General features: G+C 46.7%; 1 protein-coding gene across 1 annotated transcript; it reads left to right on the top strand.

Moving 5' to 3' along the window:
• The first annotated feature begins 3394 nt into the window (after nt 1-3394).
• Nucleotides 3395-8813, top strand: LOC123150115 (potassium transporter 24). Its single transcript, XM_044569911.1, has 9 exons — nt 3395-4128; nt 4255-4717; nt 4830-4883; nt 5082-5342; nt 5442-5494; nt 6491-6614; nt 6726-6980; nt 7151-7557; nt 7713-8813. Exons 1-9 carry the CDS (start codon nt 4078-4080, stop codon nt 8361-8363), a joined length of 2319 nt encoding a protein of 772 aa, XP_044425846.1. The 5' UTR covers nt 3395-4077; the 3' UTR covers nt 8364-8813.
• The last annotated feature ends 3259 nt before the right edge of the window (nt 8814-12072 follow it).

Here is a 12072-nt window from a genome sequence, read left to right as displayed (position 1 = left end):
GCCCATATATTCCCCCAGGGGTTTTCGGTAACCCCTCGGCACTCTGATAATTAAATACACGATACATTCTGGAACACTTCCTGTGTCCGAATACTATCGTCCTATATATATAAATCTTTACCTCTTGACCATTTCGAGACTCCTATTCATGTCCGTGATCTCATACGGGACTCCGAACAACATTCGGTCACCAAATCACATAACTCATATAATACAATATCGTCATCGAACGCTAAGCATGCGGAGCCTACGAGTTCGAGAACTATGTAGACATGACCGAGACACTTCTCCAATCAATAACCAATAGCGGAACCTGGATGCTCATATTGGATCCTACATATTCTACGAAGATCTTTATCGGTCGAACCGTTATGACAACATACGCTATTCCCTTTTTCTATCGGTATGTTACTTGCCCGAGATTTGATCGTCGGTATCTGCATACCTAGTCCAATCTCGTTACCGGTAAGTCTCTTTACTCGTTCCGTAATACATCAACTCGTGACCAACTACTTAGTCGTTTGCTTGCAAGCTTATGATGTGTATTACTGAGAGGGCCCAGAGATACCTCTCCGATATTCGGAGTGATAAATCCTAATCTTGATCTATGCCAACTCAACAAACACCTTCGGAGATACCTGTAGAGTATCTTTATGATCACTCATTTACATTGTGATGTTTGATAGCACACAAGGCATTCCTCCGGTATTCGGGAGTTGCATAATTTCATAGTCGAAGGAATATGTATTTGACATGAAGAAAGCAATAGCAATAAAACTGAACGATCATTATGCTAAGCTAACGGATGGGTCTTGTCCATCACATCATTCTCCTAATGATGTGATCCCGTTATCAAATGACAACTCATGTCCATGGTTAGAAAACCTTAACCATCTTTGATCAACGAGCTAGTCAAGTAGAGGCTCACTAGGGACATAGTGTTTGTCTATGTATTCACACATATATTAAGGTTTCCGATCAATACAATTCTAGCATGAATAATAAACATTTATCATGAATAAGGAAATATAACACAACAACTTTATTATTGCCTCTAGGGCATATTTCCTTCAGTCTCCCACTTGCACTAGAGTCAATAATCTAGATTATATTATAATGATTCTAACACCCATGGAGTCTTGGTGCTGATCATGTTTTGCTCGTGGAAGAGGCTTAGTCAATGGGTCTGCTACATTCAAATATGTATGTATTTTGCAAATCTCTATGTCTCCCTCCTTGACTTGATCACGGATGGAGTTGAAGCGTCTCTTGATGTGTTTGGTTCTTTTGTGAAATATGGATTCCTTCGCTAAGGCAATTGCTCCAGTATTGTCATAAAAGATTTTCATTGGACCCGATGCACTAGGTATTACACCTAGATCGGATATGAACTCCTTTATCTAGACTCCTTCATTTGCTGCTTCTGAATACAATTCTAGCATGAACAATAAACATTTATCATGATATAAGGAAATATAAATAAAACCTTTATTATTGCCTCTAGGGTATATTTCCTTCAATCTTTCCTCCAACAGGCTCCCAAAACTCGCCCCCCCCCCCCCCCGCGTCCATGCAAACCCCATTTCTCCCTTTTAAAGTTGATGTTGTGGCCAACCACGTCGCCTACCTTTTGAATCCAGGCAATTTATGCGTAGCAAACACACAAAAACAAATATGAGCCGACATACCAAAAATAATAATGCATTAGGAGTATAGGACTTCAATTTTTATAGTTGGCATTTCGCTACCGTCCACATACGGATGCGGGTGGACGGATGAGATTGGTGCCCCCATTCCATCACCCATTCACTGTCGTTTCCGCACGTACCAAGGCCGAGGGGAACTGGAGGCTTACAAGGAGATGGGCGAGGCGGCAAACGAGGTATGGGGAAGAGCGACCATGAGGACGACATCGCCGGCTCCGCCAAGGCCAGCACTCCGCCGCCAGGACCACGAAGCCGACACGTCCGCAGATGCCTTCGACAGCGAGGAAGAGCAGTGCGTGGTAGGTCGCCGCCGCTCGAGTCCCAGGAAGGCCACCGCTCTTCCCCTCCGCCTGAAGCCAAGCTTGGCAAGCTAAAAATCATTGGTCTATTAGCCGCTCAAGCTACGGTGGCGGAGGCTGTGGAGGCAGAATTGGAGAGTGCCGAGGCGAAATTGGAGAAGACGAAGACAAGAGTTGGAGCTTCAGTTCCCAGGGCTCATGGCCGGACATAGGGAGCGGGTGTCGGCGATCATTTAGAATAGCATTTAGTTAAAAATTGTTCAAAATGTAATGAATTCGTTTGGTTTGTATGAAATATATTTGAAATATAATTAATCTCGTCCGGTTTATATAAAAATCTACCATATTTACATGAATTTCATTGGGTTAGTTAAAACAGTGTTTGAAATGTATGTGGTCAGCGCTAGTTTTTTTTAACACAGTACAGACACAAGCGTTCATATACACACGCATACACTCATCCCTAGGAACACACACATGCACACCCTACCCTTATAAGCACCTCCGAAAAACTGAGTTGGCATATCATCTTGAAATTTACGTCGTCGACAAGAATGTCTCCTCCCACTAAATGCTCAGCGCCGGAAATACTGAAATAAATATAAAAATAAATGCGAACACCGAGACTTGAACCCTAATGGACCGAGGATATCACAATCTCTCTAACCATCCAATCACAAGTTAATTCGCGTGGTCAGCGTTAGATGATGGCCGTCTTTGGCATCAATATCCGTCTGAGAGCAAATTTGCGGGGTCAGGGGATGCCCTTACGAGTACATGACTGCAATTTTTACAGCCGACATTTGGCTACCGTCCACATACGGATCCAGGCGAACGGATGAGACTGGTGCCCCTGTTCCATCATCCTTTCATTGTCCTTTTCCGCACGTACCAACGCATGCGTTCCGTGGCTCCTTGCCCGCCGCTTCAACGAGCAGTACGGGCATCAGCATCCAAGTTATCATCTTTCACCGCCTGCCGCGAACCAAACTCAGAAAGAGACCCTTCTTTATCTCCGCCAAGAGCTGTCAGTTCGCCATTAGACTAAGCAGATCCCGGGTTTATGTCCGCTTTGACTTTCATAAAAAGGACGCCCAAATAATCCGCCGAGAAATGACAGAAACTTGATCACGTTATTACGCCAGAGAGGCCATCTTCAAATCAGGACACCATTTTCCAGCGTTACCACATTGATTCACATTCAATGGGGTTTTAATGGATTATTACGCCCATCATCTATTCATCTCACCATGACTTTGATGGACGGGAGAGAATGACGTTTTCCTCTTGAGCAAGGCATCGCCAGATCGCACGAAAAGAAGCAGACGAGGAAGTGGCAGGTGAGTTCCACCGTGGAAAAGCGAGACCGATAGCCACAGCCGGAGATCGATCGATCCATCCCACTACTCATACGGTGGCATGCAAGAGCCTAAAAAGAGCGACCGCAGATCACCTTGCGCGCCCCCGATACGGCTGCGCAGCACCTGACACCCGCCCCCGCGATTCCGGCCAACCGTCAGTGCTCGCTGACCTCCGCGGCCATAAGTAGAAGCCTCGCCCTCCTGATTCTCGGAAGGAATCGAAGGGGTTGGTAGAAGAGTATAATTGCGCAGGCGGTCGTCCCCTCCGGTTGGCCCGCTCTCGCTTCTTCCAAATCGTCCCTTTTCCTGTCCTAGCGGCCGCCTAGCGTGCGCCATGCGCCTCGGGTTTTTTTAATGGAGGTTTCGGGCTGCTTTTCTACCGCGTGGTGAGGGGCCGGGACACGAGTTGGTAGTTGCTCGCTTGTTCTTGCGAGCGAGAAGCTACAAGAAGGGAGCGTGCGTGGCTTGCTTCCGCTGTTTTGTTCCCCAAAGTCCACACCGAGAAATCCTGTCAAAACGGGATTTGCCTGCCGCTGCTGCTGCCGAAATCTTGTCTTCCCCGCTCCCGATTCGACGTCCGTGTTGCTGCGGGGGTGGCGCGCAAGCGTATGGGCGCGGCGAAGGTGGCAACTTGCGCGCCTGGCGGTTGGCAGTTGGGCAGCGTGACGCGCGCGTGAGCTAGCGACCGGGAGAGGCAGAGGAAGGGCGGGAATGGACGCGGAGAGCGGCGGCGGCGGCGCGGCGAGGGCGGCGCGCAGGAAGGTGAGTGGGGTAGCCCCCCGCCGTTTTCTTGGATTCCGTCTGGAAGATTCGGTGTTTGTTTGTTTTGGGTCGGGGGCACCGCGGTGACGGCGGTTTCTTGGTTTCTTTCATGGTGGCGGCTTGCAGCCGTGGAGCGCGGAGCTGCTGCTGGCGTACCAGAGCCTCGGGGTGGTGTACGGCGACGTGGCGACGTCGCCGCTGTACGTGTTCAAGAGCGCCTTCGCCGGCGGGGACATCGAGCATTCGGCGGGGAACGAGGAGATCTACGGCGTGCTCTCCCTCGTCTTCTGGACGTTGACCCTGATCCCGCTCCTCAAGTACGTCTTCTTCGTGCTCCGCGCCGACGACCACGGCGAGGGCGGCACCTTCGCGCTCTACTCCCTCATATGCCGTCGCGTCCGCGCGGGGCTCCTCCCCGACGCCGACGAGCTCGCCGCCCGGCGCGAGGGCGCGTCGCCGCCCGCGCCCCTCTCGGCCGTGCGCGCCGCGCTGGAGCGCCACAGGGTCCTGCAGAGGCTGCTGCTGCTGCTCGCCCTGCTCGGGACCTGCATGGTCATCGGCGACGGCGTGCTCACCCCTGCCGTCTCTGGTCGCTCCCTCCTCCCTCCTCGTCCTTCCTCCGAGATTCAGTTACGCCCTTGGTGTAGCATTGGTTGATGCCATGTCAGAGCCTGACGCCTTCTTGTTCCTCTCTGTTGCAGTGTTCTCGGCGGTTTCAGGGCTGGAGCTGGAGCTGGACAATGAGCAGCACGAATGTAAGCCAATTGCTTGCTCTGCTTTCGTTTAGGATTGCTCAATACCGATTTGTGGTTGCTATGTTTTTGGACTCAGACTAAATAAATTTTCCAGAAATTTATTTAATTACTTGCTGTTTTCTGTTTTGATGTTTATCTTCTTCTTCTGAATATTGTGTTGAGGGTTTGTGATGAGTTGTGACATGTTGTTTTTTTCAGATATATTGCTACCGGTGACATGCGCTATATTGGTGGGTTTATTCACCCTGCAACACTACGGCACACACCGGGTCGGCTTCCTTTTCGCGCCCATCGTTTGCTTGTGGCTTCTCTGCATCAGCATCATAGGGCTCTACAACATCCTCCACTGGAATCCCCATGTGTATCGAGCTCTTTCGCCATACTACGCGTACAAATTTCTCCAGAAGACTCAGAGAGGTGGCTGGATGTCGCTGGGTGGGATCCTTCTATGCGTAACGGGTAAGGGCCGAAAATAGCCGTTATGCGCCATTTGACTCCGCCACTTTAAATGGATGATGATGATAAGTTGACCACATGTATATCTGTTCGAACTATTAGGTTCTGAAGCTATGTATGCAGACCTTGGACATTTCTCTCAGTCTTCAATCAAGGTACGAGATGAGTGTGCGGATATTTGTTTTGCCACATGGCATGAATTACCATCCCTTTGCCTTAGAATTAGTGACTTTTAATTGTTTGCTGGGAGCATATGCATTAAATGTCTACCATTTTTACAAAGAGTACAAAGGCCACATTGTTGAAGTAAGAGGCGCTGTGTGGTATAGTTAAACGAATAATCAAAGTTCTTATATGATACAGTTCTGCAATATATGAAAACCAAATACTTATGTAAGGACTTGAACTTTAAAAAATACAGATAAATTAGGGAATTGGATAACACTGTTCAAGCAAAAAAAAATGTATTAACTGAATTTGAACTTCCATTTTGTTGAAGGGGTCAATGAGTATAGCGGTAGTTGATTACGCGAATTTAGATGGGGCAGCTTGAGTTTAACTTTCTCAGACTATGTAACATGTGCTGATTTAGTTGCTGTGTTAATCGGTGACAACGGATATTGCTCCGTTTGATTATGAAGTAAGTACTCCCATGTACTCTGCCTAATCATTGTACAGGCAATAACATGTGCTACTTTGCGGTGTTTATTAAGCTAGTAGCAGCCGTGCTGAGAGAAGTTGCTCACTTGACTAAGCTCTGCTTTGTGTACAATTGTACTTGAGGGGGAAGAGCCAATGAAACTTAGAGCCAGTTCAATATAATGATTGATTACTTCATTTCATTGAGTAAACTATTTGATGATGTTCACTTTTAACTACACTTATGAATAGGAATATCGAAATGTCTATTGTTTTCCATCATTTAAGCCCCAATTCTCTATGTTAACACAGATGCTCTGGTAATACCTATATCAGAAAGCATTTTGTAGGATGTTTCAATTTGGAATGCTTCAAAAGCCGCATGATAAATAAAAAACTAGTCCTTAGGAATTAATATGCGCTACCACCATCCTTCCTCTGGTGATCTTCACCATAAGTACTTATTTGTGTCGAGTGCAGAATCCCTTACCCCTATGCTTTACTTCCAACAGATAGCTTTCACATCTTTAGTGTACCCAGCTCTGATACTGGCATATATGGGACAAGCTGCTTACATTTCAAGACATCACAATTTTGAGAATATTAATCATATTGGATTCTACGTATCAGTCCCAGGTACTATTTATGTTTATATTTTCACCCTCATTGGTAAACACTGAAGTGAGTATAACTGTATAACAAGTACCCCCTTTTAATATCTATACTTATGCAATAATCTCTTTCTAGAAAAAATCAGATGGCCTGTTCTGGTGATTGCAATACTCGCAGCCGTTATTGGGAGTCAAGCAGTTATTACTGGCACATTCTCAATTATCAAACAGTGTTGTTCCTTAAGTTGCTTCCCAAAGGTGAAGATTGTGCATACATCATCTACAGTACATGGTCAGATATACATACCAGAGATCAATTGGATCTTGATGATACTATGCCTGGCTGTTACTATAGGCTTCAGAGATACAAAGCACTTGACAAATGCACAAGGTAAAGAGCACAGTTAGATATGTATATAATTTCAGTTCAGGAGAGTACGGCATATTTTCTCATTACCGTAAACAGTCACAGGATGGAAGCTCTTCTGTTTATCTTAATTTTTTGTATATAAATTTACGGTCAACTTCAGGTGCCTAGCTTATGTGTGTTTCTTGTTACAGGTCTGGCGATCATAACTGTAATGCTGGTCACTACTTGCTTGATGTCACTGGTTATTGTTCTTTGCTGGAACAAGAGCATAGTGTTTTCTCTCGTGTTCCTTCTATTCTTTGGTGCAATTGAAGTTCTTTACTTCTCAGCATCCCTTGTGAAGTTCCGGGAAGGGGCTTGGGTAACCATCATGCTCTCCTTATTTTTCATGATAATGATGTGCGTGTGGCATTATGGTGCCATAAAGAAGTACGAGTTTGATGTCGAAAACAAGGTCTCTATAAGTTGGCTCTTGAATCTCGGCCCTTCATTGGGGATTGTTCGCGTCCGAGGGATTGGTCTGATACATACAGAGCTTATGTCTGGGATTCCAGCCATTTTCTCTCACTTTGTCACCAATCTGCCTGCATTTCACCAGGTATCTTCATCAACTTCTACATTTTTGTTTTCAGAATACACACCAATCTCTATTCTTTATGCTTTCCCCAATACACTCTGCTAAATAATTAATCTTAGTTCATTGTTACGTGCATCTAGTGAACTTCTAAAATGGTAAATTATATCTTTCACCAGGTTCTGGTCTTTCTGTGCATTAAATCAGTGCCTATACCGCACATCCGACCCGAGGAGCGATTTTGGGTCGGCCGCGTCGGCCCAAAACAGTACCGTCTATACAGGGTGGTTGTCCGATACGGATACCGCGACGTGCCGAAGGATGACATAGAGTTTGAGAAGGACCTAGTGTGCAGCATTGCAGAGTTCATCCACTGCGGCGACTCCGACGACCAAAACGGCTCTCTGGACGGTGCCACGGACCATGCCTGTGAGAGGCTGTCCTCCATCAGCAAAGGCCTACCATTTCAGGAGGACGATGACAGTGAGATCAACGGGTCAGACTCGTCGATACTGTCCACGGGCAAGGAGACGTACCAGAACGCGGTAGGACCGAAGGCGAAGAGGGTGAGGTTCGCGCTCCCGAAGGACGCGAAGATCGACGGCGAGGTCCGCAGCGAGCTGCAGGAGCTGACGGATGCCAGAGAGGCAGGCATGTCCTTCATCACGGGGCGCGCGCACATGAGGGCGAAGAGCGGGTCTGGCCTGGTGAAGAAGATCGCCATAAACTACATCTACGAGTTCCTGAGGAGGAACAGCCGAGGTTCTGTCACCGCGGCTAACATACCTCATGCCTCGACCCTCGAGGTAGGCATGGTGTGCCAGGTCTGATACCAAGTCATCGCCACGCTCTGTTGTTCATATGTCATGTGTGTGTGTGTGTATATTGTAGTATATCGTAACGAAAGAGGTAGAGAGGATTGATGAAGCAGGAAACCGTTGGCCAGAAGTTGCAGATCAGAAGTGTGCATAGTCTTATCTATGGTCTCTTGTGTTGAGTTGATCTTTGTTTTGGTCTGCCATTATCGTCGTCGATGTTGTATATTTGGTCGTTGAGATGTACTCCCTCCGTTCCAAAATAGATGACTCAACTTTGTACTAAATTTAGTACAAAGTTGAGTCATCTATTTTGGAACGGAGGGAGTAGGGAATATAGCATTTTTGTGTGTGCATGAGCTTGGTGTTTAGGCTGTTTTAGAACCTTACATAAATTATACCCTGAGACTGTTTGCCGCAGAAACTTAAGAGGAGGTTGAGAAATGATGCTTGTCACGCGACAAAGATTTGCCAGAACTGGTGGTAAGCCTCGATAAAGTTTGAAAATTTTGGCAATGCACTGCAGATGATATGTACTTCCTCTGTTCTAAAATAGATGATCCAATTTTGTACTAATACAAAGTTGAGTCATCTATTTTGAAACGGAGGAAGTACATCAGTTCCATTTTGCAATTTTTGTAAGCAGGGAGTAGTTTCTTGATTATTCGGGTTGAAATATAATCTTGAGCAATAGATTGCTTTACTTTTTTTTAAGAGAAGGAGGTTAACCTTAGGCCTATGCATCAATCGATGCATGCAACCATTTTTATTAATTATTTTATAAAGGATTGACAAGAACATACATCAATCCATCCGAAGCCACCACTCATACTTACATACTCGATAATGTGGAGTGTTCTCATTCCTCATATCTAAAACTGGTGTTGTCGCCAATCCATCCACATAACGTATTAGGACCAACATCCGATGCAACCTACCTAAAGCGCACACCACATGCACATGTTTTAGGAACCGTTATCATTATCGAACCACTGATCCATCTTTATGAGAGAGATCCACATCATCCTTGTCAATTCGGACATCCGTTGACGCCACCATGGCGCCCAACGGCGCCACCACCCTGTGCTCGCCCTCCAGACGCGAAGACTGGAAGATTTGTCGTGCGTAGCACCTGCTAACCAGGCATGACTCAGCGTAGCACCTGTCAGCCAGGCAAGACTTGACAGCTCCACCGAAGCTTCGTGCAAGAGGAAGCCGCTCCACCTCCTACCTCTGTCTTCAAACGCTGCTCCACAAACGATGCTTCTAAGAGAGAAATGACACCGTACTACCGCCATCGTCCGATCTAGAAGACCAGATCCTAGGTTTTCCCTCGAAGCAACACGAGTGGGTCGACAACAGTTACACGACAATGCCTTCATCAAGGTAACGGCGCAAAATGCCGCCATCGCCCGCCAACGACTCGGTTTTCACCGGCAACTATGTCTCCCCGACTCGAAGCCAGGACTAGGTGACGAATCTCGAGATCCGACCACCCAGCCGCGGCCCGACCACCTCTGGCTAAAGAGATGACCACCACCGCCGGCTGCACCAGCCAGAACAGATCTGACTGGAGGTGCCGCCGACGCTACCACCAGGCCCTCCACATCGCTGTCACCGATCCAAAGGCAGATGGCGAGCTGCCGCCGTCGGGCCCACGTCCCGCGCCGCCGCCGACGCCGCTGCGCCGCCGCCGACGCCGCTGCGCCGCAGATCGGATCGGGCGCGTCTCCATACGAATCGGGACTCCGCACAACCCTAGAGACGCGGGAGATAGGTGATGTCCCTCGCCACCGCGAGACCGGCGACGTCCCCCGACGGCGGCGGAGGGAGGGGAGGAGGGAGTGCGGGCTGGCGCGCGGCTAGGTTTTTGGGTGCCGCCCGAGTCGTCCTAGCGGGAGGCGACGCGGGGGCTCACAAACAAAATCCAGGACCTGGCAATAGAAATAGAAGTCATATAAACTGCTTTAAATAACGGGGCGCCACCCTATTTCTGCTCACTTGTCTTGTGGGCATATGCAAAGGATCACTCGAGTAATTAAAGGATAGTTTCGAAATATATTCTTAATGGTAATATTTTGAGTCTAAAAAAATACTCCCTCCATTTTTAAATATTTATCTTTCTAAACATTTCAACAAATGACTCCATACGAAGAAAAATAAGTAAATTTACACTCTAAAATATGTCTATATACATTCATATGTGGTAGTCCATTTAAAATATATAAAAAGATAAATATTTAGAAACGAAAAGAATATTATTAGTATGAGTAGAATGTACCCGGGTTTCCTAACTTGACAAGTTGGTTCACTTTAGCAAACGGTAAGATCAAAGTCTTTTACTCCAAGTGTGAACACATCAGAGAAAACTTGCCACGATGACATGCTGAAATGAATAAAGTGCACGTGCAGAGCTAGTCACCCGGGCTACCCCTTGTCCTTTTAACAAACAACAAAGATATAAAGTATTTATAAATCCATTTAACTACTTGTGTGTTGTCCCACTCACCCGTCAACGAAGATCATGAGGTGAGGACGTTTATTTTGTCGAAAAGTTTTTTATTTAATTATTAAACAAAACCTTGCAAAGTAAATACATGAGACAACTCAAAGTCATCTTCCTGACAAACACTGTCATCATACCTACAAATTTGATGATGTGCTCTGATCTCTCATCAACACACACCATGAGATCTGGTGGTCTCATCAATTTGCCTGCTGGCTAGCCGGGAGCACCAACTGGTCTAGCAGACCCTAAACACGCACCACATGCACGCGCTCAATACTCCGTCGTCGCTATATTCCGTTGTCCCATCTTTAGGAGTGCTCAATGCATTGACGTTGGCAGACGCTTCTGCCGTCGACGCCGCCATGATGCCAGACAGCGTCATCCTACTGCGCGTGCCCATCAACACGCTCCAGCACCGAGACCCCACTGCGGCACGCCGCCGATATCCACTCTACTCGATGCCGAAGATGCAACACTGCTCCACCTCCCTCCCTTTCCAGCTAGCACTTGCTCCAAAACGATGCCCCCAGGAGGGAGAACAACGCTGAAGGTGTCGTCATCGTCCGATCCAGGATACCCAGGTATGAGGCGAGGAGGTGACGATCGAGAATGAAAACACCACCACACATTGCAATGCTTTGATTGAATGGAGATTGGTGTTGGACCGTGCATTCGTGTTGACTAAAGTATTACTCACATCCTTTCCATCTTCCTTTGAAGAGAATTAGGTAAGACTTTTACCAAAAGATCGTCGAATAACTTTTGGTCCATATGTGATTGTGTTTCAAAGATTCTGGTTGCTCAGTTAAAAAAGAGAGAAAGATTCTCGTTGCTTAAGGATGTTTATTTCTTCAGTAAACCGACAACGGTCGCAAAGGCTTTCTCAAAATGTCACTATATAAAGAAGTTGCGCTATGAGCTGAATTGATAGATCAACGCGTCTACTATAGGGCTACTTCATTGATGAAGGGGACGCTCAGAACGTACATGAATGCTCATGTGCTCTCTATAGCAATATTGAATTACACATAAGCATCCAGCCACATTAAAGTTGCACCACATGATATGAAGTGATCCTATTTAAGTGTGAGAACACATGGAACATGATCATAATTCACAAGGAAGAAATCTTGCATACCCGAGCCGAGCAAGGAATAGAACTTACCCATTGCTATGTATCATCATGCCATGATTGAGCAAGGTTAGAGCTTACCC

The sequence above is a fragment of the Triticum aestivum genome, chromosome 7A, assembly GCF_018294505.1.
Source record: "Triticum aestivum cultivar Chinese Spring chromosome 7A, IWGSC CS RefSeq v2.1, whole genome shotgun sequence".
Taxonomy (NCBI): Eukaryota; Viridiplantae; Streptophyta; class Magnoliopsida; order Poales; family Poaceae; genus Triticum; species Triticum aestivum.
Note: the sequence above shows the minus strand (reverse complement) of the source record. Positions and strands in the feature narration are given on the sequence as shown.